This window comes from Pichia kudriavzevii, chromosome 1, assembly GCF_003054445.1.
Source record: "Pichia kudriavzevii chromosome 1, complete sequence".
Classification (NCBI taxonomy): Eukaryota; Fungi; Ascomycota; class Pichiomycetes; order Pichiales; family Pichiaceae; genus Pichia; species Pichia kudriavzevii.
The window spans coordinates 195,624-218,497 of NC_042506.1; the positions used below are offsets into that span (position 1 = coordinate 195,624).

A 22,874-nucleotide genomic window follows, 5' to 3' on the forward strand; every position below is an offset into this window, starting at 1 on the left:
AAATTTGCAAACAAAGAGCTAACTATAATTGTCAGCGTATTCTGAGTACTTTTCCTTATAAACACACTCGTTAAGTTTCTAGCTTTGTTGAGCTAACTTTTCCCATATGTCACAACGTGTGCCCGGAAGTGGCATTCCAGATCAATTCATATCCGATCTCGTGAATATAGCTGTTGATGCCAAGCGTAAGAATCCAGAAATTAGACATGCTTGTGACCATTCAATCGATATACTCCAGCCATTTTCTTCTTCTAATAACAAAGTGAATGAAAATCCTAAACTAAAAGGGAATTTTGAAGAGGCAATTAAAAGTCGCCCAGAATTTATTTCACCCTTATTGATGGCTTGCCACTCAAAGAACCCCAAATTAATTATTAATGCCATTAAAATCTTGGGAAGAGTAGTCCAACTGAGATTAATCCCTGATAATAAGAATTTAGTAGAGCAAATTGTTGATGCTTTGTCAGATGCATCTACTTTGGGGGATGAGGTACAAGTTAAACTGTTACAACTGTTGCCCACGTTTGCTCAAATCAATGCAAGATATATCACTGGTGAGACATTGAGTAAGCTATTATTCATCTGTTCCAATCTTCAGACTGCTAACAAATCACTACTGATTATAAATACAGCACAGGCTACGTTTAGTCAAATCATGGATATTGCTTTTCAGAAGGTCGGTTCCGAGGAAATGCCAAGTACTACTTTTCATGAAATCAATATCGATGATCACATCCAGATGGAAGTTGATGATTTCTCATTTGATGCATACCGTATACTTGATGACATATGTAGTTTAGTCGAGCATCACCGACCATCTTTTTTGAAGCCTGCATACATCTCCGAAGACTATGGTTTTGAGATTCTGGAGAGCTTGATCAAGAATAACTCAGAGTTATTTCGTAAGCATGCTGAGTTAGCTTCCTTATTGAGAACAAAGCTTGCTCCGATATTACTTAGGTTCATTTCCTCTAGCAAGGATTTCAATTTAATGGTGAAGGTTTGCAGGATAATTTTAGTATTGGTTACTGAAGTATTTGAAGTCATGAAAATTGAGTCAGGTGTGATTCTTTCTTTACTGACACATATTTTAACAAAAGAATCTGGTTCACCATATTGGAAGAAAGTGATGGTTTTAGAAATTTATGTGGCTATTTTCAAAAATATTACATTACTAGAACAACTTTTCAAGGAGTTTGATATTAACGCTGATCAACCAAGTAAAAGTTTAGTCAAGGAATGTTTGCAAGCATGTTTAACCATTGTCATTGAGAACAAAAGTTTACTAAATACAGGAGATTTAGTTCAGCCCCCTTTCAACCTCCAAATTAAATCAGAGCAGCAGCAATCATTGCCTAGTGGTTTAAACTCTAGTGATTTCAAAGATAGTGTTAGGTTTATTGACTCCATTGACAAACATGAAGCGCCACATGTGGTTCCAACATACTCCCTTTTTATGATTACTCAAATGTTTACTGCTCTCTCTAGCTGTATCCAGCATTCTACGCTGAAACTAATGAAGATTGCAGACCCAGTCCAATATCTCTCTCCAGAAGCTTTGGATCAGCACAAATCTGAAGAGAATGATGAGGCAAAGAAAGCATATAATTGCATCTATGAGTTGATCAGACATACATGGGAAATACAGCTACAAACAGCTGACATATTTATTCATTCGTCTTTGGATGATGATTCATTCACCAACGTACTAACTATTTTAGAAAATTTGTGTTATTGTGCTGGTTCCTTAACTTTTGTAGAAGTTCAACACGTTGTCTTTTCTTATCTAGCGGTTTGTACACTAAAGCTAGATGGTAGTTGCGGCTACAAAAGCAAAGTTCTTTCTTTTGGTGAATCTTTGGTTGGCACGATAAGTTCTACTTTAGGGCATGCGGTATCAAATATTGGTAACAGTTCTCATGATGATAAGTATGAACCACATATTAAATTTTATCCACGCTCAATCAATTCAAGACATATATTATGTTTCCACACACTAGTTAGGTTAGCTGTTTCATTAAGCAAGCGTTTAAACAAAGATTGGGAAATTATTTTAATAGTCTTGCAGTGGATGAGCTACTATGTTGATGGACCTAGTGGTTTCAAAAAGAAGGAGTTTCCTGCTGTTTCGGAATATTTGAGTAACAGAGATCTGCAAATTGTCGAGCATTCACTAACCGAACTTAACAAGAGTATCTGTAACCTAAACACGGAGACCTTTACGATTCTACTCAAATCCATCATATCCTTATCCTGTAAGGTATTGGATGAGCCTCACGAAGAGCTATTTGGCCAACTACCTGTTGATAAGGATGGTAACATTCAACCATGTGTCTTTAATAAGCTGTTTTACGTTAGCAAAATTACTGATGTCTCTTCCATTAGTCCGACAAAATTTATGATCCTTTCCAGTGACAACATGGATAGCATTCGGGCGTTTTTTAGCAATATAGTTGGTAATAGAGACTACTCAGATGAAACTAGACATCTTGGAAGTAGAAATTTTAATGCAATTATCAGGGCATCAGCGGAATCTGGGTTTGAAGATAGTGACCCAAAGATACATGAACGAACAGAGTGCGAAGTTCTAGATCAGATGTCAAGATTTATGATGGATTTATTTGAGCTCCCAATGTCAAATGAATTACTAGTTGCAAATTGTGAAGGCGAAATTTATCTTCAAACACTTGAAACACTGAGGAATATCGTTGATAGATTTGGCAGCCTTATTGCGTCATCTTGGGATATTGTTACGGAAATGCTAAACTTCCCATTTTCACTAATCAAAAAAGCTGAAAATAATGCGCCCAAAGAAAATGCTTTACGTGAAATAATCATCACACTATTAAAATCGACTTTTGAAACAATGAAAGTAATATTGGATGAGTATTTGCAATGTATTCCAAAGAGCCAAATCAAGATCATAATTGATAGTTTACATAACTTTGTTAATCAAGCTTTTGACTTAAATATCTCCTTCAATGCAATAAGTTATTTCTGGATAATATCGGATTTTATCAAAGAAAAAGTTGATGTCTCACCAAAATCCCCAAAAAAGACTTCCTTGATTAGTACTGAAGCTGCATTATCATCCTATATAGTTAGCACCCCAGCGAATGATTTTGAATTCTACAAGTACTTATGGGTTTACCTCGTTTTGCAACTTACCAAAACTATGTTAGACAGGAGAGCACAGGTTCGTAATGGTTCAATCATTACTGTTTTTAATATCATTGATTCATTTCCTTCCGAAGATTCTTTATGCGAAATACTTTTCAACTTGGTTTTGTCTCCGGTAATATTAAAGACAAGAGCACCATCCCTGATTTCCATGAAACCACAGGAACAAAATGAATGGATGGAAAGTTTTGTGAATATTATTAATGGTCTTTCTAAGTTCTTGTTAACGTATGTTCCAATTAGCAAAAGAAATGAATTCGCGGACACAATGAAGGTTACAATCAGTTTTTTCATACACTTGGTAAATTTGGACTATGGGTGGGTAGAACTTAACAATAGCATTTATAAAAGCTACCATGACTTACTCAACAAAATAAGCGAAGCCGATGTTCCACCCCAAAATGATTTGTTAGAATCATTGTATGATTTCTGGGCTAAAATAAAAATTAACTACAACTTTGGTAATCCTTCAATGTATCAAAAAGCATTACTCACTCTTGTTGGTTGTTTCCCTTTGTCAATGAAACTCTTTATCCCTATAATGAACCCAGAAAAGTTTGAAAAAATGCTAATGGTGTTGAACCATTGTATCAGATATCCGATCTTGGCTGATTCAAGAAACGATGATGAAAGGTGTACGTTTTTACAAGAATCAATTTTGAAAAATCTAGAGAATCTCATTTTCGATAAAACTGACGAATCATATTATGCATACCAATCTATTATAATTCAGCAACTTAACATGATTTTAGTGTTGCCATTTCACACACGTGACCTAATTGTTAAAAAACTAGGAGATAAAGGAGTGAAAATTCCTACATTTGTTGCGGCAAGTGGTTATAGTATGAGGATTCTCAAGTCTCAAATTAAAGACATGTCAGATTTAACCTTCCTTAATGACCAATCGATTGTTAAGGTAGTGAAGTCTTTAATCGAGCCTAGCAAGTTAAAGAGGGATATCTTGATTGTCAATGACAATAATGAGAAAACATACCTTTGGATGGTAAGTTACGAACTTTTGACAAGTGTAATAGTCAAATTTTTAGGCATGATAATGGATAGACAAGATAAATTATCGCCTACAACAATTAGTAGGCTAAATGAATTTCTTCCTAATTGTTTACAAGCATATGAATGTTGCTTTATTGCACATGATGCAAGTAGTAAAACAAATGATTTCGCATATTCACAGTACAAGTTACTAAGCGCTACGCTACTGAAGTTTATCAACCTCTACTACGGTACTCAAGAAAACTACCAAGTTTCTAGGGAATTGGCCGAAAAGTTTGTTTCTATCACTTGGGAGTTCTCATTTTTTTACAAGCACGATTCCTTGATGGAGTCATTCTTCGGGTCTGATGTATCAACTTATACTTCGATTACTGAACTTATAGATATATTGACTTTTGAGCCAAACTGGAATATTTACGGGAGTACTGAACCTATTGTCATACATTCCCATATAAGGTTATTGTCTTCCTGTTTTAAGGATCTCTACAAGATGTCAAATGCTCGAGAATATTCCGAGATCAGCAAAATTGCATTTCCATTTTTCCTTGTAAGATGTGCTTATGGACTACGAAAATATCTTATGCAGTCAAAGCAAATCAAGCGTATGCCTCTTTCTAAAATACTCGTCATTGAGATGGAATATGTATCAGAAGCATTAAACGGTTTAATACAGCTAGAGTCTAATAATGAAAGAAATGCTATGTTTGAAAAAATTCTGCCGATGGTCTTTCAGTTAAACAGCCATGGCGCTACAGAAGCTACTCAGAAGAATTTAGCAGAAATGAGTGTTCAATTTATAACATCTACTAAGAATGGCTCAGTTTAAGCGGGTGGTCTTCGTGAGAAGCTATATAGATAAAAAGATGAAGGTTATATGATTTGTATAAAACAAGTGTATACTTTAATAGAAAATGCGTATCGAAGTATAAGTCAATCAAGTGAGTATTCGTGAGATAAATCAATATACTCCATTCTTTCATCAAAACTTCCTGGATTATATACAGACGCCAAGTTAGAATGACTAGCAGATGGGACGGTCAAATAAGTATTTTCTCTTCTAGCACGTTCGTACTCCCGCCAGGTCATTTGCTTGATTTGAGAACCATCAAAAGCACCTTCACTGTCTCCGTGACCTCCTTTATCACCTCCCTCAGTTTTTCTCGTATCACCCCAACTAAAGTCATCAAACTTCCAATATGCGTACGTAGGTAAAACAAAATTCCAAACAGGTAAGGAAAGAATATAGATGCACATCCACAAAACATAAGCCAAATTGGAAACCGTAACAACAATCAATAAGGCAGGCAAACCAAAAATAATAGCCATTAGAATTAAAGACATCGTAGGAGTCGGTTTTGAAACCATGGCGATAATTATAATGTAAAGAGTAAAAGTGATGGATGCTGGTAGAACAAGGGTACCTATCAATTGAACAATAATAATAAACTGCATAGATAAGCAAAATGCTCCACACAAATCTTTAACTAATGCTAGTTCCATCAAATTGTGAACTGTAGAATTAATCCAACGACGGCGCTGGGATAGCAAGACCTTAAATTCATCGGGAACGACTGTCTTACATGCTGCTTTAGGGACAAAAACCTGTTTTCTCCTTGGAAAAGCTCTTAACATTAATGAAGTCAAATACCTATCTTCACCTAATAAAAGCAAGTTCTTCTTATGTAAACTGTTTAGTACATTGTCAGAGTATTTTTCAACAATATCCGAATTGGCTAAAATCGGAACCCAAACATTTGCACTCTTTGGTGATTTAATACGGTACATACAAAAACAACCAGGTAAACAAGTAACACTTCCAAAGACTGATTCAAACGCTTTCGATTGATGGTGAGAAATATAATATTCAAAAACCTGAATAGCTGTAACCCAAGATTGGGCTTTATTGGAAATTTTGGTTTCTCCACACAATCCCATAATCTCTGGATCCTTAACAAATTCTGCCGCCATATGGGTTAGTGAATCGGGATAAACAAGGGTATCTGCGTCCACCATTAAAACTGTCTCGTACATTGCTGACATTAGACCCGTCACTTGCCAAATTGATTTCAGCATCTCGTATTGCAAAGGTGTCATTCTTTCATTAAAAGTAACTGTTTGCAAAAATGACATTAAAATGATCTGAGAGTCACGCTTTCCCCTATTACCTGGTTTTGCTGAAGTCATTTCCGCCGGAGTACCACATTTAACAATCAAAAGAACAGGACATTTTTGTTGCTTTTCCTTAGGAATAGTGCTATCGTCATATTTGTAAAAACCAGCATAAACCTTGGCCATGTTATGTCTTTTAGAGCCGTGTGCGACAGAAACATAGGAAAAAGGTTGTACTTCTTCCTTTGGAATTACTAAGTCTGTCATCATATCCAAACATATATCAGGTGTTGATCTGTCATTACCAGCACCAGTAATAATACCATCACAGATGACAACAATCAATTTGTGTGAATTTGGATAATCAGTTGTGGCAATGGAGTCAATTGTAGTTCTAATACCGGCTTCATCTTCGGAATAACATGTGACCAAACACATAGTGTGGATTAATGGGTATCCGAATGGTTCCCAATTGACAGGTGGTTGTGGAATAGCGTCTGTGGATATTAAAGCAGGATCTAGTGTTTCAATCTCGCTCTCATCAGCAAACGGATCCTTGGTTTTAAACGGGTTCAGGTTAGAAGAAGTAAGCATAGAAGCTGTAGAGACATTTCTATTCTGGCGTTTTTTGGTGTCAGCATTTGCCATCATGTATGCCTCCGTCGTCATTGTGATGTATTTCGGGTTGTATTCACCTACTTCTTGTGATTTAAAGTTTTCGACATAATCGTTGAGATCGCCACCCCATGATAAGCGTAAACTTTTACTAGCTCTTCTTGCTGAATGATAATCTGCTCTCCTTTTCAAAGGAACATCGGGTAACTGTGCAGAATTTCCAGGATCATCGACCCAATTTTCGACTTGGTTATTCTTTTCATTCATCTCTTTAACGGAGGAGTAAGAGGCACCTTGATAAGGGGCAACAAACCACTTGAAGTAACAAGCAACAAAAAACTGCACAAACACAATGGACAAAACAAACACTAAGGAAACATACAACACAATTGTCGATGCAATACAACCAATTGTAGAGGAGTCTACAACACCAACTTTGGCTATTTCAATTAAGCAATCAGCAATCTGTTTTTGATGAGGCTCTGTAAGCAATAAAGAGATATCGTACCCTTTCAATGTCTTGTCATTTTTCAAATCGTCAAATAATTTGGGGTAGGTGAGCTCATCCTTATAAAGCCAATCAATGAAACCCATGTCAATAACTTGACCATTGTAGACAATCAAATCTCTCGATGAATTAGATATAGTTTCCCAATCGTAATAAATATCCCCCTGAACTTTCAGATCATAAAATGAAGACCTGGCGTATTCTGAAGTGTGGCAAGCGTAACCGTCATAATATTTGAACGAAAAATCAGGCTTTGTAGTTCCATTCAAGTTCATTAGCTTACAAGGCATGTACCATGCCATATCATCTCCATCATGTGGTATATTACTATTTGCAGTTGGTTTAATGAGCCCTTTACAATTCCCATTCACGTTTTGAAATAAAAGGCTAGCATCCTTCGCACCGGCATCAAGTGGTGGATATAAAACATTAGTTCCCTCCTGAATTCCAGGGACACCGGGATGCGAAGAATGTAAAAGATTATAGGCTCTACCATTGACGACTATATAAGCAGTTGAAACATCTTGAGGTTTTAACTTAACTGTCAAATGTGTACATGTTGCTCTAGTAAAACCAAACGTCAAAAAGGCAATTATTGCACCAATGACCAAAATTATACTAATTAATCCCATTTTTTCTCTCCATGCATATTGTCTATCCTTTGTTTTTAAGCCAACACAATTTAATAAAGCTCCTGGAGCCCAAAATGTAACTGCATAGCAGTATAATTTCCAATATGGGAAACCGCCTTTGTCTTCTTCAAGTTCAAGTCTCTTTGGTGGGATTGCTGTGTAAAAATTGTTCGTTGCCGTGACTGCGTCGTCTTTCTTTAGGGTACTATCTTCAGTACTTACTTGATGATTCGAGTCAATCAAACCAGAATCTTCCTGAGTTTCATCATTTAAATGGAAAATTTCTTTTGGTTGGTTGTAAAGAGGAGACCCGAGTCCTTCTCTATTCCTTCTATCCTCCTCGGGGATAAAAGGGTTGGTCAAAGCGCTCTCAATATCATCCCGTTCATCTAATGGGGCAAACTTCCTGTTGTAGCTGATATTACTATCCCTTTTATTTGATAGGTTCTGCATGGGGATCTCACTTGCGTCATTCTCGAATTCACCATAATCATTAAGATCAGTATAATGATCATTAGATGTTGCTGTATTGTCTTGGTATCCAGATAATCTCGTGGAATTTGAGTTTGACAGTGTATTTTTAGATTGTCCAGAGAGAGGCCTTGTTCGATCCCTACGAATGAGTGATCTCTTTCTTTTGAATACCATGGACTCTGCATCATAGTCTTCTAATGAAGTACTATTCCCCTCCAATATATCCTTATATGGATGAGACACTGGACAAGATATAATTGAGGCACGCCGTTAGTATATATGTTATCTAAAATGAACTGACGCCAAATGTAAAAATAGTAACACTTAGACTTGTCCAAAGGAACACTTTACAAAAGATTCTCCTTTTTCATTAAAACAATAACTCCATGACTCCACATACTTTTCTATTAGCAGCTGGATTTCCCCCTATGTAAAAAAAAAAAAAAACAATTCGTCTAGAAGGAATGAAAGAGTGCCTCTTTAATAAAGTGTGCCTTTCTCCAGGGAAAAACATGCGAAGCATGGGAGATCTTCATGTACCGCAGAAAAAAAAAAAACAAAAAAAACTCCCGTATTAGGCAGTTGCCTAATGGGGAACTAATTGATCACCAAAACTTTTCTTGAAAGATTGTAAATGTTTATTCTCGCGCGTCAGAGAAAAAGGGAATTGAGTTCCAATATAAGTGGGAATACTGAGGAGACGAGATTATGCTCAGCTTTATGCCAACTAGCTAATTACTAGTAGAGGGGAAGTCCATAGACACTGTTTGACATAAACATCAAGCTATAATATTTCAGCATGTCTGACAGAAGAAGCCCACGGAAAAGATTACATAGACATGACGACAGATCTGACGATAGTTCCGATGAGGAAATCACAGAGAATTACCAAACCAGAAATACAGCACCTCAGAGACATTTGGGCTCATCGCCACCTGCTTCTGATCTCCCTGACATAGCGTCTTCTCCCAATATGGAGCCATTTCCTGAGGATTTGGAAGGAGATGGATTCAATGTCAGGGACGAAGTTGATGATGATCTACGTGAATTGGATGATAACGATGAGGATGAGGATGAAATTGCCAATGAACAACTGGAGACAGATGAAGAATTAGAGGAAGCAACTGGTCGAGACCTTATTGGTGACGACATGTTGGATGACTACAAAGAAAGACCCGAGGAAGATCGTTATGACGATCTAAACATTGATGACGATGCGGTTGATGAAATGGATTTGGGACAAAGGAGACAGGTAGATCAACTTTTGAACTTGAGAGACGATTTTTCAAGAAATAACTTGGATTTGGATGATGATGAAAGTATGGATGGTCAGCAATCCGAAGATGAGTTTGGATTGCCAACCCAAAGAACTAGAAGGAGATTTGAAGAAGATCTTAATGACGAGGAACTAGGTGCAAATGAAATTACATATGCTCAGTTGATTGATATCAAGGCGCCTTCTGTTCTTGAGTGGATCTGTCAACCACAGGTCACGAGAACTATTGCTAGGGAATTCAAATCCTTTCTTTTGGAGTTTGTTGATAAAAATGGTAGGTCTGTTTATGGGCCAAAAATCAGAGAAATGGGTGAAAGTAATAGTGAATCTTTAGAAGTTTCTTTCTTTCACTTACTAACATCTAAGGCTATTTTGGTGGACTTTTTAAGGCAATGCCCAGAAGAGATGTTGAAAATTTTCGACGTTGTCGCAATGGAAGCAACTGAAATCCATTATCCTGACTATACCAGAATTCATTCAGAAATCCATGTTCGAATTATAGACTTCCCAGACTTGTTGAACTTAAGAGACTTAAGACAATCACATTTGAATAACCTAGTTAAAATCAGAGGTGTTGTTACTAGAAGAACTGGAATCTTTCCACAGCTAAAATACATCAAATTCGATTGTCCTCGTTGTAAAACCGTTCTCGGACCTTTCTTTCAGGATTCTAACCAGGAAATCAAAATACGATTCTGCTCTAATTGTGAATATCGGGGCAAAATGCCAATCAACTCTGAACAAACTGTCTACAGGAACTACCAGAGAATTACTGTCCAGGAATCACCTGGATCCATGCCTGCCGGCCGTTTGCCAAGACACAAAGAGGCTATTCTATTATGGGACTTGGTAGATATTGCCAAACCTGGTGAAGAAATTGAGTTGGTTGGTATTTATAAAAACTCTTATGATGGTGTTTTAAATGCAAAGAATGGATTTCCTGTGTTTGCAACTGTTATTGAAGCAAATAATATAAAACGTCGGGAAGGAGGTTCTATATCAAGTGATGATGACTCGTCTCCGTACCAAATATCTTTGGAAGATGAAAAAATGTTCAAAAGTATGTCCAACCAACCAGACATTATTGATAAAATCATTTCCTCAATGGCACCTTCTATCTATGGGCATAAGTACATCAAAACTGCAATTGCCTGTGCTTTGTTTGGTGGTGTTCCGAAGGACGTCAATGGTAAGCATTCTATAAGAGGAGATATCAATGTTTTACTTTTAGGTGATCCCGGAACTGCAAAATCTCAAATTTTGAAGTATGTGGAGAAAACCGCATATAGAGCTGTATTTTCGACAGGACAAGGTGCCTCTGCTGTTGGTTTGACTGCGTCTGTTCGAAAAGATCCCGTAACAAAAGAGTGGACCTTAGAAGGTGGTGCATTGGTGTTAGCTGACAAAGGCGTTTGTATGATTGATGAATTCGATAAGATGAACGATCAAGATCGTACCTCAATCCATGAGGCAATGGAACAACAGTCGATTTCTATTTCAAAAGCTGGTATTGTTACAACTTTACAAGCACGATGTTCCGTTATTGCAGCTGCCAACCCTATTGGTGGTAGGTACAATAGTACCGTCGATTTACAAAGAAATGTTAATTTGACTGAACCTATTTTATCCAGATTCGATATTATCTGTGTTGTCAGGGATTTGTGCAATCCTGAAAATGACGAAAGGTTAGCGACTTTCGTTGTTGATTCCCATATGAGATCATATCCTGAAGAGAATGTTGACCTTGAAAATGATGATGATGAACCTAACAATGAGGAAGATATAGCCGATAATTTGAATGATGAAATAGTCAAGTCGAAGAGAAGGGATAAGTTGGAAAAGATTAAAAAGGCAAAGGAAAGTGAAATTTCACCAATTCCGCAAGATATCTTGACCAAGTACATTTACTATGCAAGGACTCGTATTCAACCTAAGTTGAACCAGATGGATATGGACAAAGTCTCAAGGGTATACTCGGATTTAAGAAAAGAATCAAATACTACAGGCTCCTTTCCAATCACCGTTAGGCATTTGGAATCTATTCTTAGAGCTGCCGAGGCATTTGCTAAAATGAGGCTGAGTCCCTATGTTTCCAGTAGTGACTTGGACAGAGCAATTAAGGTTATTGTCGATAGTTTTATTGGTGCACAAAAGGTCAGTATCAGAAGACAACTTCAAAGGAGTTTCATGAAATACACATTGCCCCATCGATCCCATAGAAGTGCAAGGAGCACATCTTTTGCTGCGGGAACTACAGCTGGTGCGTAGTTTCTAGCCCGGCTTTCCTGAGTTTGACAGCTTTTTGTATATTAATTTATCCATTGCGCAATGTACTTTTAGATCTTTCAGAGAAGACCCAGTACTACATTTCGTAGAAATTTGAAATTTAGGATTCAGCAAGTTATTCTGTGAGCGCTCCTATGCTAATGGCGAGTGAGTGTGTGTGTGCGTATTTTTTGTTGTTCTTTCCCAGCTGCCTCTGTGGACTATTAGCCTTGTCTAGGGACATCCCAAACGACAGCTATCGCTTTGGGGGGAAAAACCAATACTAGTCGTCTGTGACCTTTCTAAGACGCTCTCATTGCACAAGCATAAGTTTGAGTATGGCACCAGTTACCCAATTGTCCGATCCAGTCAAACCAGGCGACATTTTCACATTTATTCCAAACTTAATTGGCTATGGTAGAGTGATAACACTAGTTTTGTCATTCTTCACGATGAAGAATCATCCGTTCATCACTATGGGGTTGCTATACAATATTTCATGTTTACTTGATGCATTTGACGGTTACTATGCGAGGAAATATAATCAATCCACATCGTTTGGTGCTGTTCTCGATATGGTTACCGATAGGTGTTCAACTTGTTCTCTAATTGTCTTTCTATCGGTTTTATACCCACAGTACTACATTGCTTGGCAAGCTCTTATTTCCTTAGACTTGGCTTCACATTATGTCCATATGTACGCACAAATCACTAGTGGATCTAGTAGCCATAAAAAAATGAGAGAAGGTGCTAACTGGTTGCTAAAGCTTTATTACGAGAACCGTACTTTCTTGTTTTTAGTTTGTGCATTCAATGAGCTCTTTTATATTGCAATCTACTTGTACTCATTTGATGCAGCTTGGGCTTATTGGATTATTGTTGTAAGCACACCTGTCTGGTTCTTCAAACAGATCTGCAATGTTATCCAATTGGTTAATGCATGCCAAATTTTAGCAGAGTTAGATGCAAAGAAAATTAACTCTGAGAGAAAGTCTACCTAAATATATCCACCAAACTTGGAATAATACAATAATATAAAATACCTGCTATTTTTAACACAACAGTTTCTCTTGGGGGAAAACTTATATATGTACTTATCACCACATTATTATGGTACACTTTCTAAACAATGTATACTCCAACTTTTAAACTCAATACGTATTTATCAAGGTTCAAAAAAAATGGGCACTGTGCCTCTAAATAATACTCTATTTATTTCATACAATGAATAAGAAAAATAAAGGGGTCAACTGGGAATTGAACCCAGGGCCTCTCGCTCCCAAAGCGAGAATCATACCACTAGACCATTGACCCTTTAATGTTTTGATGAAAAAACAGCTGAGGATATGTACTTTAGAATCTAATTATTGTTTCTTTTATATCTTATGTATTCTATACATTAATTTATCTGAGAACATCAATGAAATATTCTTAATTTGTGAAGTAATTGTTTAATCTAAAAATAGTATCTTGAGAGATTCAATTATCTTCTAAAACTTCTGTTTGGCTTTCATCCGATTACCCGATTGAGAAATAGGGAGATAGTCCTATGTCCGATCTCTTACAGTTTTCCCCGTGGACAAAGCAATTTACGTATTGAGAGTATTTTTTCTAATCATTATCTCTATAGTAGAAAATGTTCTTTCGGGATAAACATTCATAACTGTTTGGTGTATTTGAAAATCAGAAACATAAAATTGTAATACCAGTTCTAGGTTGGCTTTGATTGAACACATATGTTAAATGAGATTAATTGTCAGTAACCTTAATTTTGCCCAATAAATAATCTTCGCGTTTACTTGGAATGATTTATTCAAGATTGTTCTCAATGATGAACCAGATGTTTGGGCGAAGTGTCTGTGGCCGAATATCTTGAGTATTGAGAATTATTTTGATTGAGACTCAACGGGTTTTTTTGTGGGATGTTTCGAAATTCCAAGAACGTAATGTTTTTACTTAATGACACATTATATTTATGTTCCGATATAACACTGTTTTTGGGTGACTATGAAGAGTAGGTGAGCATAAACCACATATTTCTGGTTGATTGTCAAACATAAAATAAGTAGGAGAATATGATCTACTTAAATGAGACAAGTGTGCCAAATATTAATTCTCAGTAGTGGAAATAAGTTTTCTGTAAAAGTTACAAGTATTGTGTATTTGGTAGAAATAGACTAAAGTAAAACAAAGGGTTATATTTAGAAAAGTTCGTTGCCCATTTACCCAAATTATCTTATGAGAATCCAATTGTATATATAGATGATCAAGTAATGAAAAGTATGAATACAGTTGCAAATTAGTTCCTTAAATCTAGAAAACTATATAAAATTGTACTACCCCCATAATAATTTCTACAATGTAGCATACTAAAACTAATCTTCAGTTTAGCGTTCAATGTATATCAGTGTCAGAGGAACGATTAGAGTTCCGTGACATAGTTTTATACATACCTCAAGTGCTATAAATATCCAACGCTTTGTTTACGATTGAATACTCATTTTGAAAGAAACTTATTATTTAGCCGTAAGAGAAACTTGCGTGCATTGATTTGATCAATCCTTAGTAGTATGACTACTAGTATAGAAAAAAATGTCATTTAGCAGGGTTAAGGATCTACATTTTTCTCCACTTTTGTTAGTTGAAAGTAAAAGCTAGAAGGAGCATTTAAACGCGTTGGCGCGCCTCATCATTGAGTCAAAATATAAGAGACACTTAATGGGTGGATCTGTCTACTTGATACAAGAAATAAAGGTTACATGAATAATCTGGCGAAATAACCAATTGGCTCAACGAATTCAACACAAGATAAAACATTTGTACAGCACATATAGTCTCCCAATGTCGGAGGAGAAGGAGGAATCTTCGCAATGTGCCAAAGAAACAGGGGTAACCGAGACAGTCCCGACGAAGAAATTATCTTTACAGGAACGACTTGCCATAGCTGCACAAAAGAAAGCCAGTGATAGTAATAAAAAGAAAAACAAGAAAAAGCAAGAAGATACCATGAAAGAAGGGCATGGAATTGGTGAAAAAGCTCAAGCCGAAGAGTGTGCCTACCTAGATAAAGTTGTCCAACTTATAGATGATTCAACGAAACGTGATGACATACTCGAGGCTGTTAAACGGTATGTCTCTGCCAAAAATGAGAGGTTAGAGTCAAAGATAGTTATTCTAGAAAGTGAGTTAAAAAAAGTAAAAACTAAAACCACACTTGCAAATAAAACGTCTGATGATGGCTTACTAAAAAAATTAAAGGAAAAGGAGGATCAAATACACGATTTGCTGGATGAAGGGGCAAAGCTGTCTAAGAAGGAATTGGCTCTTAGTCAGACAATCAAAAGGCTGAAATCACGTGAAACTGAACTAGAGAGCGATTTGAGTCGCCTAGAAAGTACAATTGAAGAGTTGAATGCCAAAATCGATGGAATGGAAAAATCACTTGATATGTGTGATGTAAACGAGCGTCAGTTAGCCGAGGAGAGACTTAGGGTTGAGTCGCTACAAGCAAAATATGAAGCAATACTAAAGGCCAATGATGGATTGACTGATGAATTAAAGGAAATAAAGTTTAGCAATTTAGACGGAAAACTTAAAAACATTCAAAAGGAATTAGATGAAGAGCGCCAAGAAAATGAACAATTAAATGAAGATTATAAAAAACTAAACTTACTTCATCAAGAGCTGAAGAAGGAAAATGAGGAAACTATATCAAACCTTCAGAAGGAACTGAAGTCACAAAGGGCGATCAATATTGAGAGAGAAGCAGAAATCAAAAGATTGGAAGAAAAAGTTGAAGAACTAAGATATCATACGGAAACCACTATATCTAATAAAAGTAGTGATTCAAGTATTGAGCTTTTGCAGACACAGTATGATCAAGCACAGGAAAACTGGAAACTCATCGAGAGTACTTATTTGAGGAATATCAGCAAGTTGGAGACACGCATTGATGAGCTACAAATTGATAATGTAACGTATTCAAAAAAAATTAAAGTATTAACTAATGATTTAAAGCAAAAGAACAGCGAAATTAAAGAATTACAAGAGACAAACTTATCACTTTTAGATGAATTGAAAAACTCAAAGAAACAGAACGATAAACTGAAAAGTGAGATTGAAGATCTTACTCAACGTCTGAACCAAGCAATTGTTGATTGCAAAAACGAGAAGGAATCGCTTGTGAAGAAAATTGAGAAGTTACAAGAAGAATCGGCCAATTTAGAGTCAACGTTAAAGCTAAGAATGAATGAGTTTAATTCATCAACCTCAAATATTCCACAGAATTCATTCTACCTCCAAGATTTATCTTCGGCAAGCTCACTCAACTTTAAAAATGCAAGCTCACATTCTCCGTCCATTGGGACCCCATTGGGAAGACAATTTTCAAATAAAAGGTTATCTTTGCAATTTGGAGAAGGTGCACTAGCTCCTCGACTACCATCAAGCAGTTCCGCATTTACATTGAACAAACTGAACAATATAGGTTCCTTGTCTGCTCAAGATAAAATTTTAAGACACCAGAATTCAATTATTAGCATGGATAGCAACGATGCACCGTTGGGAATAAATACAAGTGCAAGATCTATATCTGAAGGGCTTCCTGAATTCACGGTTGAAGAAGAAGATCCGGATGAGATTGGAATGGATGCTACAAGTGACAGGTATACCGTTGGGGAAGGCGTGGACACACCAATACTTAACAATTCAAATGAAGGGGTTGGTGTAAATGTGCAACTAATCAAGAAGCTCGGTGATCATGCTAGGATGCTTGAACTTGAGGTTTCCACTTTGAAAGACGAGACATTGGCATTAGAGAAGGAGAAGGAGTGTGCAAGTGCTGAAATTGGACGATTAATTGAGGAGAATAGCAAGGTTAACGAGCTGAAACATGAGATTGAACTGAGAGATAGTGAGGTCAGGAAGATTGATGACAATTACCAACGTGTACTTGTGCTATTAGGTGAAAAGGAGGAGAGATTGGGAGAGTTGAACGAGGACATTGAGGACTTGAAAGTGATTCTACGTGAACAAGTCCAACAAATGGTGGAGATGCAAGAAAAGATCAATGAGTTATCAAAACAGTAATATGGGGGATCACCTTATATATGGAAACAGATATAGATATAAGTTTATATAATAGAACCATTCCTTTGATAAAGTTCAGAAGTGCCAAACAAAAAAAAGGCTAAGATTTAGGCAAGGTCGAAGTAACGGAGAATTAGTAAATAATAACTTAGTTGTTACCCTGAGCGATTGCGTTAGCAGTATGGGTATCTATGTCATCGGATTCCCAAGGATAAGCAATCCATTTATCTGGGACATCTTCACCCGCTAGATAGATACCACCATTCATTAAGGACTCGTTCAGATCTGCTCTCTTTTCCTTCAACTTGTTGTTGACCACAAAGATGGAGAACTTTGTTCCTTCCATGGTTTTGCCCAATTTGTCTGCATTTTCCTTCACATCATTGTATAGCTCAGTTAGGGCATAATGTAAAGTAGTTCTAGTGTCATCAACTTCATCGACAATAAGGATATTTTTGCCAATCAAAGAATCGAATTGTTGTGCCAAAGAACCGAAATCCAACCACTGGGTACGAATGACTTCTTTACCGATAGTGTCTGCACCCAATCCGAGATCCTCATAGAGCGATAGACCTATAGCCTGGATTGGAATATTTTTTTCACCAGTCTGTCTTAAGAAAGTACGGATAATTCTTGATGGAATGAACCCACCACCACCGATTGCAACGATAACATCCGGTTTACCAACGGTTTCGAGAATTTGAGACGCTGCCTTTTGGCAGAGCTTGTGGACGTTGTTGTAAGAGATGTATATTTTTTCTTCGGACATACTACGAGAGGGGTGACAGCGGTGGGATGGGTCCTCCACCAGTAAAGTCAAAAGAAAAATGTCTTCACAAAGGTGAAGCTTTGAAAAATTTGACGGAAAGGTAGTCCAGATAAAAAAAAAAGAACCACCATTTTTTTTCCGCGGACATGCCGCGGATACAATAATAGAAGAAGAGAAAAAACTAGACAAACTATGAAGCTTTTGTAAGGGGAAAAAGAAATACAATATGAAAACAATGGGACAGTATTGACTGTTGTCTCGAAGGTACATGAAGGTACCAATAGGGCTTTTAAACTGTATCTGTTATTTGGGACGGAAAATATCAACACCAGGAAATATCAATGGGTTGTAGTGGGGGAGAGAGAGAGAGAGGGAGAGAGACTACTGGGGTACAACCTGCGTAAAGTCAATAAGCGGTTGTTACTGGGCCACGATTAACGTTTGCAAAGTATACTTTTGTGGTTGCGGTAGCACAACCTGTTTATAAATGTAAGATAGAACCTCTACTCAGTGGCGGCATTGTCGTCAGCTTCATCATCATCCTCATCATCATCCTCATTGTCACTGTCGTCGTCGTCAGCTTCTTCTTCACCAAATCCTCCTTCGCCATCCATGACATTAATGGCATCGTCTTCCGAGTCACTGCCAGAGTCATTATTGACATCATCCGCCTCGTTTTCTCCATCGGCTTCGCCGTTACTACCGGCTGCCTTCATCATTTCTTTACGGATCTCTAGCTGGTCCTTAAGTAACGTCAGTTTACCAGTAAGTTTGACCATGTTGTTCAACACCTTTGCTTCTTGGTTGAACTCAGACCGCAGGAGCTTCAACCACCCAATGGACTCATCGTCATTAATGATTGCAGAGCCACGGAGAATCAAGATCCATTTTAACCACTGTTTGACATTCGATACAATTGTAAAATCTTGGTTAATTGAGCTTGGAAATTGCGATACTAGATAGGCAACTCTATTGAACAGGATCTTAGTTTCGTCAACCGATAGAGTGTGAATAATGGGTTTCGCAAATGTTGTGTTTTGGGCCAAGAGCTCGGTGAAATATTCATTCTTATTCACGTCATCTCGTTCGTTATCAAGATCTGGTAATATCAGTTTTTGCCTTATTAATTGGGAGAACTCCTTCAAATCCGTGCATTGTAAATTATCGACATTCTTAGGCTTGGTAAAAGTTTCATCGGCCTCATAGTATTCATCGTTTCCACTACTTTCTCCATCCGACAATTCTAATAACTCGTCATCTCCGGAATTGGTGACGGTTATCCGTATTGTACCATCCAACGCAGAAATGTCATCAAACTCAATATCTGTGATTTGAATATTGAAATGATCATACCATACACCTTTATATACACCATCAATAATATTATTGGAGTCTAACAACCCTACAAACTTCCCAATATCTTTACCGCCTTCAATTTCCAACCGTGCATAACTTGAAGTTTCCTCACTTCTAGGCGAAAACAATTCAACCGAACCCCCTAATAGTGTAGCTGCAATAATATAGGAGTTATTTGTTCTAAGGATAGAGATATCTGTGATTGTTGTTGATGCAGTTAAAAATCTCGATGTTTTACTCTTCAAATCAACAACTTGTATAATGGCATTATTTTTACGAGTCAGGTAAAGAATGTCCTCATTCTTATGTTTTGCCATTTTCAAAATAGGTGTTGAATTATCGAAAGCAGGTAGCCTTTGTTTGGAATTCACAGTTCCCGATTCTGGCAATGAGATATCGATCTTGTCAATGATTTCCCCCTTCAAATTGATAATATAAATGGCAGAGCTGGATGCCAGAATCAAGTTTAATTGAAGATCGTCATTTTCAAGTGATAGAATACATGAGATGTTGGCATCTTCTTTGAAAGGAATTGTAGATACAATTTGAGGAGAATTTGATTGAAAGAATTTGACCGATGAAACTGAAGAATCGAAAACTACTATATTATGATCACCAGTATTGGACATCACCTCCATAGCGGAAAAGTTCGAATCGGAGGAGATCTTGTTAGTGAATTCCTTTAAAAAGGTCGAATAAACCAGGATTTCGCCAGTTGTTAGTAGTATTACAAGGTAGTCAATAAAGTCGGGAGTTGTCTTTTCCAAAGGAAATGAGTCTCTCCTTCTCTTTGAGACATTTGGTGCTGCTGTAGCTGCAGTTGATCCCCTTTCGTCACTACCTTTAGGAACCCTGAGCCATTTGAAGGCAGCCACCTGCTCGCCATTGAGGAAATCAATTTCAAACTTGCCCGGTTGAGGTGATAAACCTCCTTCTCCTTCTCCTTTTTCTTCTTCTTCTCCTTCCTTATGTGCCAAAAGATAGTCCAAGGGGAGCACATCGATACTCGTCTTATCTGGTCGTGCAATGCTGGCTGCAACAAAAGTGGACCCCAAGGAGGGCGACACAACAATAGGCGACTTCATCGTTCTGTTTCTTGATACGGTTGATGCTTTGTAGTGTTTTGTCGTATAACAAGATAAGTCTTGACCCTCTTTCTAGTCTCTGGAATGAAAATGTAAAAAAAAAAAAAAATTTTATCTTTTCCCAAACAAAACGCATTGGCTTACACAAAACGCATACATTTTTTTTTTTCGCAATTCTCCAACTTTCCAAATTCGCCCCCCCCCTTAGATTTTGTTCAAACTTTTTCCCTCATTAATTCTGTTCAGCTAATGGTCCAACACCAATTTGAGCGAGCATTTCCTCCGCGACAGTGTGTCTGTTGTGCTGCGACTCCGACTCGTGTTGCACAGAGTCATGTTGTTGTTGTTGTTGTAGTTGTAGTTGTTGAGCCTCCAAAGCTAGGGTTAACTGAACCTCTCTTCTGTTACGAGAATCAATCTCTCCCTGCAGCCACGAAATATAGTCCACGGCACGTGAGAGAATCTGTCCCTTGTTAGGACGTCCGTCTTTGGTTCCTGTGTTCTTTTCACCTAGATCGGCAAAAAATCGCTCTGGAATCAGTTGCAGGAGTTCTGCTATTTTCTCGTTGATATTGTCCTTTCGACGATTACTGGAATTGTTGGAAGTTGTGACTCCGGCAAGTGTATTGTCCTGTTTACTCATGACTTCTCTGTCCCGGTTTGCTCTAGGTTTGTAGATGGATGGAAACGTCTAGAAGAAAGGCAAATATTAGAGGCACACCACGTTAAGGGTGGACATGAGGTAAAATAGTCACAGCTTTTGTGTGGCAAATGGGAAAATGCTCAGCGCGACGGTGTCTCTCAAATGAGAACAAGTGTTTGGTGGATCTGTTATTTTATGTAGTTATGTTGAAGCTGTTGTGGAGTTAAGGTAGTCAATAACTCGAATATTCCAGTATACAGGGAAATATACCTATCTATCTCTCTCTCTATATATATATAAACAAGGGGAAAAGAAAAACCAGGTGGAATTGTTTAGAAAATGGTGGATTATTCAAAGTGGGACAAACTAGAGATTTCAGATGATTCAGATATCGAAGTGCATCCAAACGTCGATAAGACCTCCTTCATCAGATGGAAACAGAGAGACATACATGAGAAACGGATGGAGCGGGAGCACCAAATCAAGGGGTTGAAAGTGCAGAAGGAGATGTACACGCAATTGAACAAAAGGGTTGATTTCTTGCTGGCGGCACTTGGTGACAATGACTTGAGTGTGGAGGGAACTCGGAACTCGATGCTCAACTCTAAATTCGACAAGGACGAAAGATGTACGTTGGAATCCAACAACGAAGATTCTCCTCCATACAATCAAATGGTGGAGGACTTGTTTACACAAATCATTGAGGATTTGAAGAAAGAAGAGGGGGAAATTGAGGGTTCTAAAATAAGAAGCAAAGTTTTGGAACATCGGGCTAAAATCAATGGGGTTTTAGAACAGATCGACCCAAAGATTGAAGAATTCGAAAAGGAGAAACATGCTCATATAACCAGTGAAGATATTCATGATGGATGGAATTCGTCCTTTATCAATAAGAAGAAGAAAGAGGAAGAAGCGGAAAGGGAGAAATCTGAATCTTCTCCATCAACTAATTCTTCAAAGACAACGATAATCGAGACATTAAATACTTTAGCTTCAAAACCAACTAAGAAGCCTTCAAAACCAATTTCTCAATTAGGCGAGCTTGAACTTTTGAAGGAAACAGAAACGTTCTTAACATTACCATCCCTTAAAGCGCAAGGCCAGTTCATTTTAGAACATCCTTTCATTGCATGTACTCATCAAAAGGATGCCGTTCTCTTGAAAGCATTTGATTTGGAGTTGAATGATAAGAGAAAGGAAGCCATTGAATTAATTAAGAAAGGCATTTTGTTACAGTTTTGTGCAGATTTACTCGAAAATCCGCCATATCCAATGCCGGAAGATACTAGAATCACTTATGTGAAACAGTTACTCTCACAAATGGAAAACGATGAGTCTCCCGGTAAAGTTGCCTATGATGAGGAATGTAAACGTATGATTGACCATGTGAAGACACGTTGTAAGATTATTCGGAAGGAGCAAGAGGCTGAACAAGAGGGTGGAGAGAATTCCGAAGAGTTAGTAGAGCAGATCCAATTGAGAAGCGTGGATCCAAACTCGAAATTGATAGTGACGATCCCTGAGGAAGGTACCAAGGAGTATGAGATTTACAAGCAGTTACCAGAGAAAATGAGAGATGCCTTGGCCACCGGTAGCTTGGATGAAGTCAATAGAGTTTTTGCCAGTATTCCAGTTGATGATGCCGAGGCCATGCTAGAAAAATTCAATGAATCAGGTGTCATTGGAGTACAGGCGCTTTTAGACAATGAGAGTCAGTTTCAGGAACTAGTTGAAAATGAAAAGAAATTTGAAGAAATGAAGAAAGCTGCAGAATCTATCGACTTGAACGACCAAGTCCACCAGGACGAATGACTTTGGTTGAACACAACAAAAGTGGAATACATGCAGTTGTAACTTATATAG

At 37.5% G+C, this 22,874-nt stretch overlaps 9 protein-coding genes and 1 non-coding gene across 10 annotated transcripts; 5 read left to right on the forward strand and 5 right to left on the reverse strand.

The window, feature by feature from the left end:
* Nucleotides 1-106: 106 nt before the first annotated feature.
* C5L36_0A00920 (uncharacterized protein) lies at nucleotides 107-5,017 on the forward strand (the record flags this gene model as incomplete). Its single annotated transcript, XM_029463101.1, has 1 exon — nucleotides 107-5,017. One exon carries the CDS (start codon nucleotides 107-109, stop codon nucleotides 5,015-5,017), a length of 4,911 nt encoding a protein of 1,636 aa, XP_029318961.1.
* A 104-nt stretch (nucleotides 5,018-5,121) lies between these two features.
* C5L36_0A00930 (uncharacterized protein) lies at nucleotides 5,122-8,703 on the reverse strand (the record flags this gene model as incomplete). The annotated part of the gene is made up of 1 exon (XM_029463102.1): nucleotides 5,122-8,703. One exon carries the CDS (start codon nucleotides 8,701-8,703, stop codon nucleotides 5,122-5,124), a length of 3,582 nt encoding a protein of 1,193 aa, XP_029318962.1.
* Nucleotides 8,704-9,328: 625 nt separating this feature from the next.
* On the forward strand, nucleotides 9,329-12,073 carry C5L36_0A00940 (uncharacterized protein; the record flags this gene model as incomplete). Its single annotated transcript, XM_029463103.1, has 1 exon — nucleotides 9,329-12,073. The coding sequence occupies one exon, from the start codon at nucleotides 9,329-9,331 to the stop codon at nucleotides 12,071-12,073; it is 2,745 nt and encodes a 914-aa protein (XP_029318963.1).
* A 335-nt stretch (nucleotides 12,074-12,408) lies between these two features.
* On the forward strand, nucleotides 12,409-13,071 carry C5L36_0A00950 (uncharacterized protein; the record flags this gene model as incomplete). The annotated part of the gene is made up of 1 exon (XM_029463104.1): nucleotides 12,409-13,071. The coding sequence occupies one exon, from the start codon at nucleotides 12,409-12,411 to the stop codon at nucleotides 13,069-13,071; it is 663 nt and encodes a 220-aa protein (XP_029318964.1).
* Nucleotides 13,072-13,312: 241 nt separating this feature from the next.
* C5L36_0Atrna1P lies at nucleotides 13,313-13,384 on the reverse strand. Its single transcript has one exon. It is a non-coding gene; the product is annotated as a tRNA-Pro (tRNA).
* A 1,527-nt stretch (nucleotides 13,385-14,911) lies between these two features.
* C5L36_0A00960 (uncharacterized protein) lies at nucleotides 14,912-17,158 on the forward strand (the record flags this gene model as incomplete). Its single annotated transcript, XM_029463105.1, has 1 exon — nucleotides 14,912-17,158. One exon carries the CDS (start codon nucleotides 14,912-14,914, stop codon nucleotides 17,156-17,158), a length of 2,247 nt encoding a protein of 748 aa, XP_029318965.1.
* Nucleotides 17,159-17,306: 148 nt separating this feature from the next.
* Nucleotides 17,307-18,197, reverse strand: C5L36_0A00970 (uncharacterized protein; the record flags this gene model as incomplete). Its single annotated transcript, XM_029463106.1, has 1 exon — nucleotides 17,307-18,197. The coding sequence occupies one exon, from the start codon at nucleotides 18,195-18,197 to the stop codon at nucleotides 17,307-17,309; it is 891 nt and encodes a 296-aa protein (XP_029318966.1).
* Nucleotides 18,198-18,430: 233 nt separating this feature from the next.
* Nucleotides 18,431-20,368, reverse strand: C5L36_0A00980 (uncharacterized protein; the record flags this gene model as incomplete). Its single annotated transcript, XM_029463107.1, has 1 exon — nucleotides 18,431-20,368. The coding sequence occupies one exon, from the start codon at nucleotides 20,366-20,368 to the stop codon at nucleotides 18,431-18,433; it is 1,938 nt and encodes a 645-aa protein (XP_029318967.1).
* Nucleotides 20,369-20,600: 232 nt separating this feature from the next.
* Nucleotides 20,601-21,011, reverse strand: C5L36_0A00990 (uncharacterized protein; the record flags this gene model as incomplete). Its single annotated transcript, XM_029463108.1, has 1 exon — nucleotides 20,601-21,011. One exon carries the CDS (start codon nucleotides 21,009-21,011, stop codon nucleotides 20,601-20,603), a length of 411 nt encoding a protein of 136 aa, XP_029318968.1.
* A 339-nt stretch (nucleotides 21,012-21,350) lies between these two features.
* Nucleotides 21,351-22,823, forward strand: C5L36_0A01000 (uncharacterized protein; the record flags this gene model as incomplete). The annotated part of the gene is made up of 1 exon (XM_029463109.1): nucleotides 21,351-22,823. The coding sequence occupies one exon, from the start codon at nucleotides 21,351-21,353 to the stop codon at nucleotides 22,821-22,823; it is 1,473 nt and encodes a 490-aa protein (XP_029318969.1).
* Nucleotides 22,824-22,874: the final 51 nt, after the last annotated feature.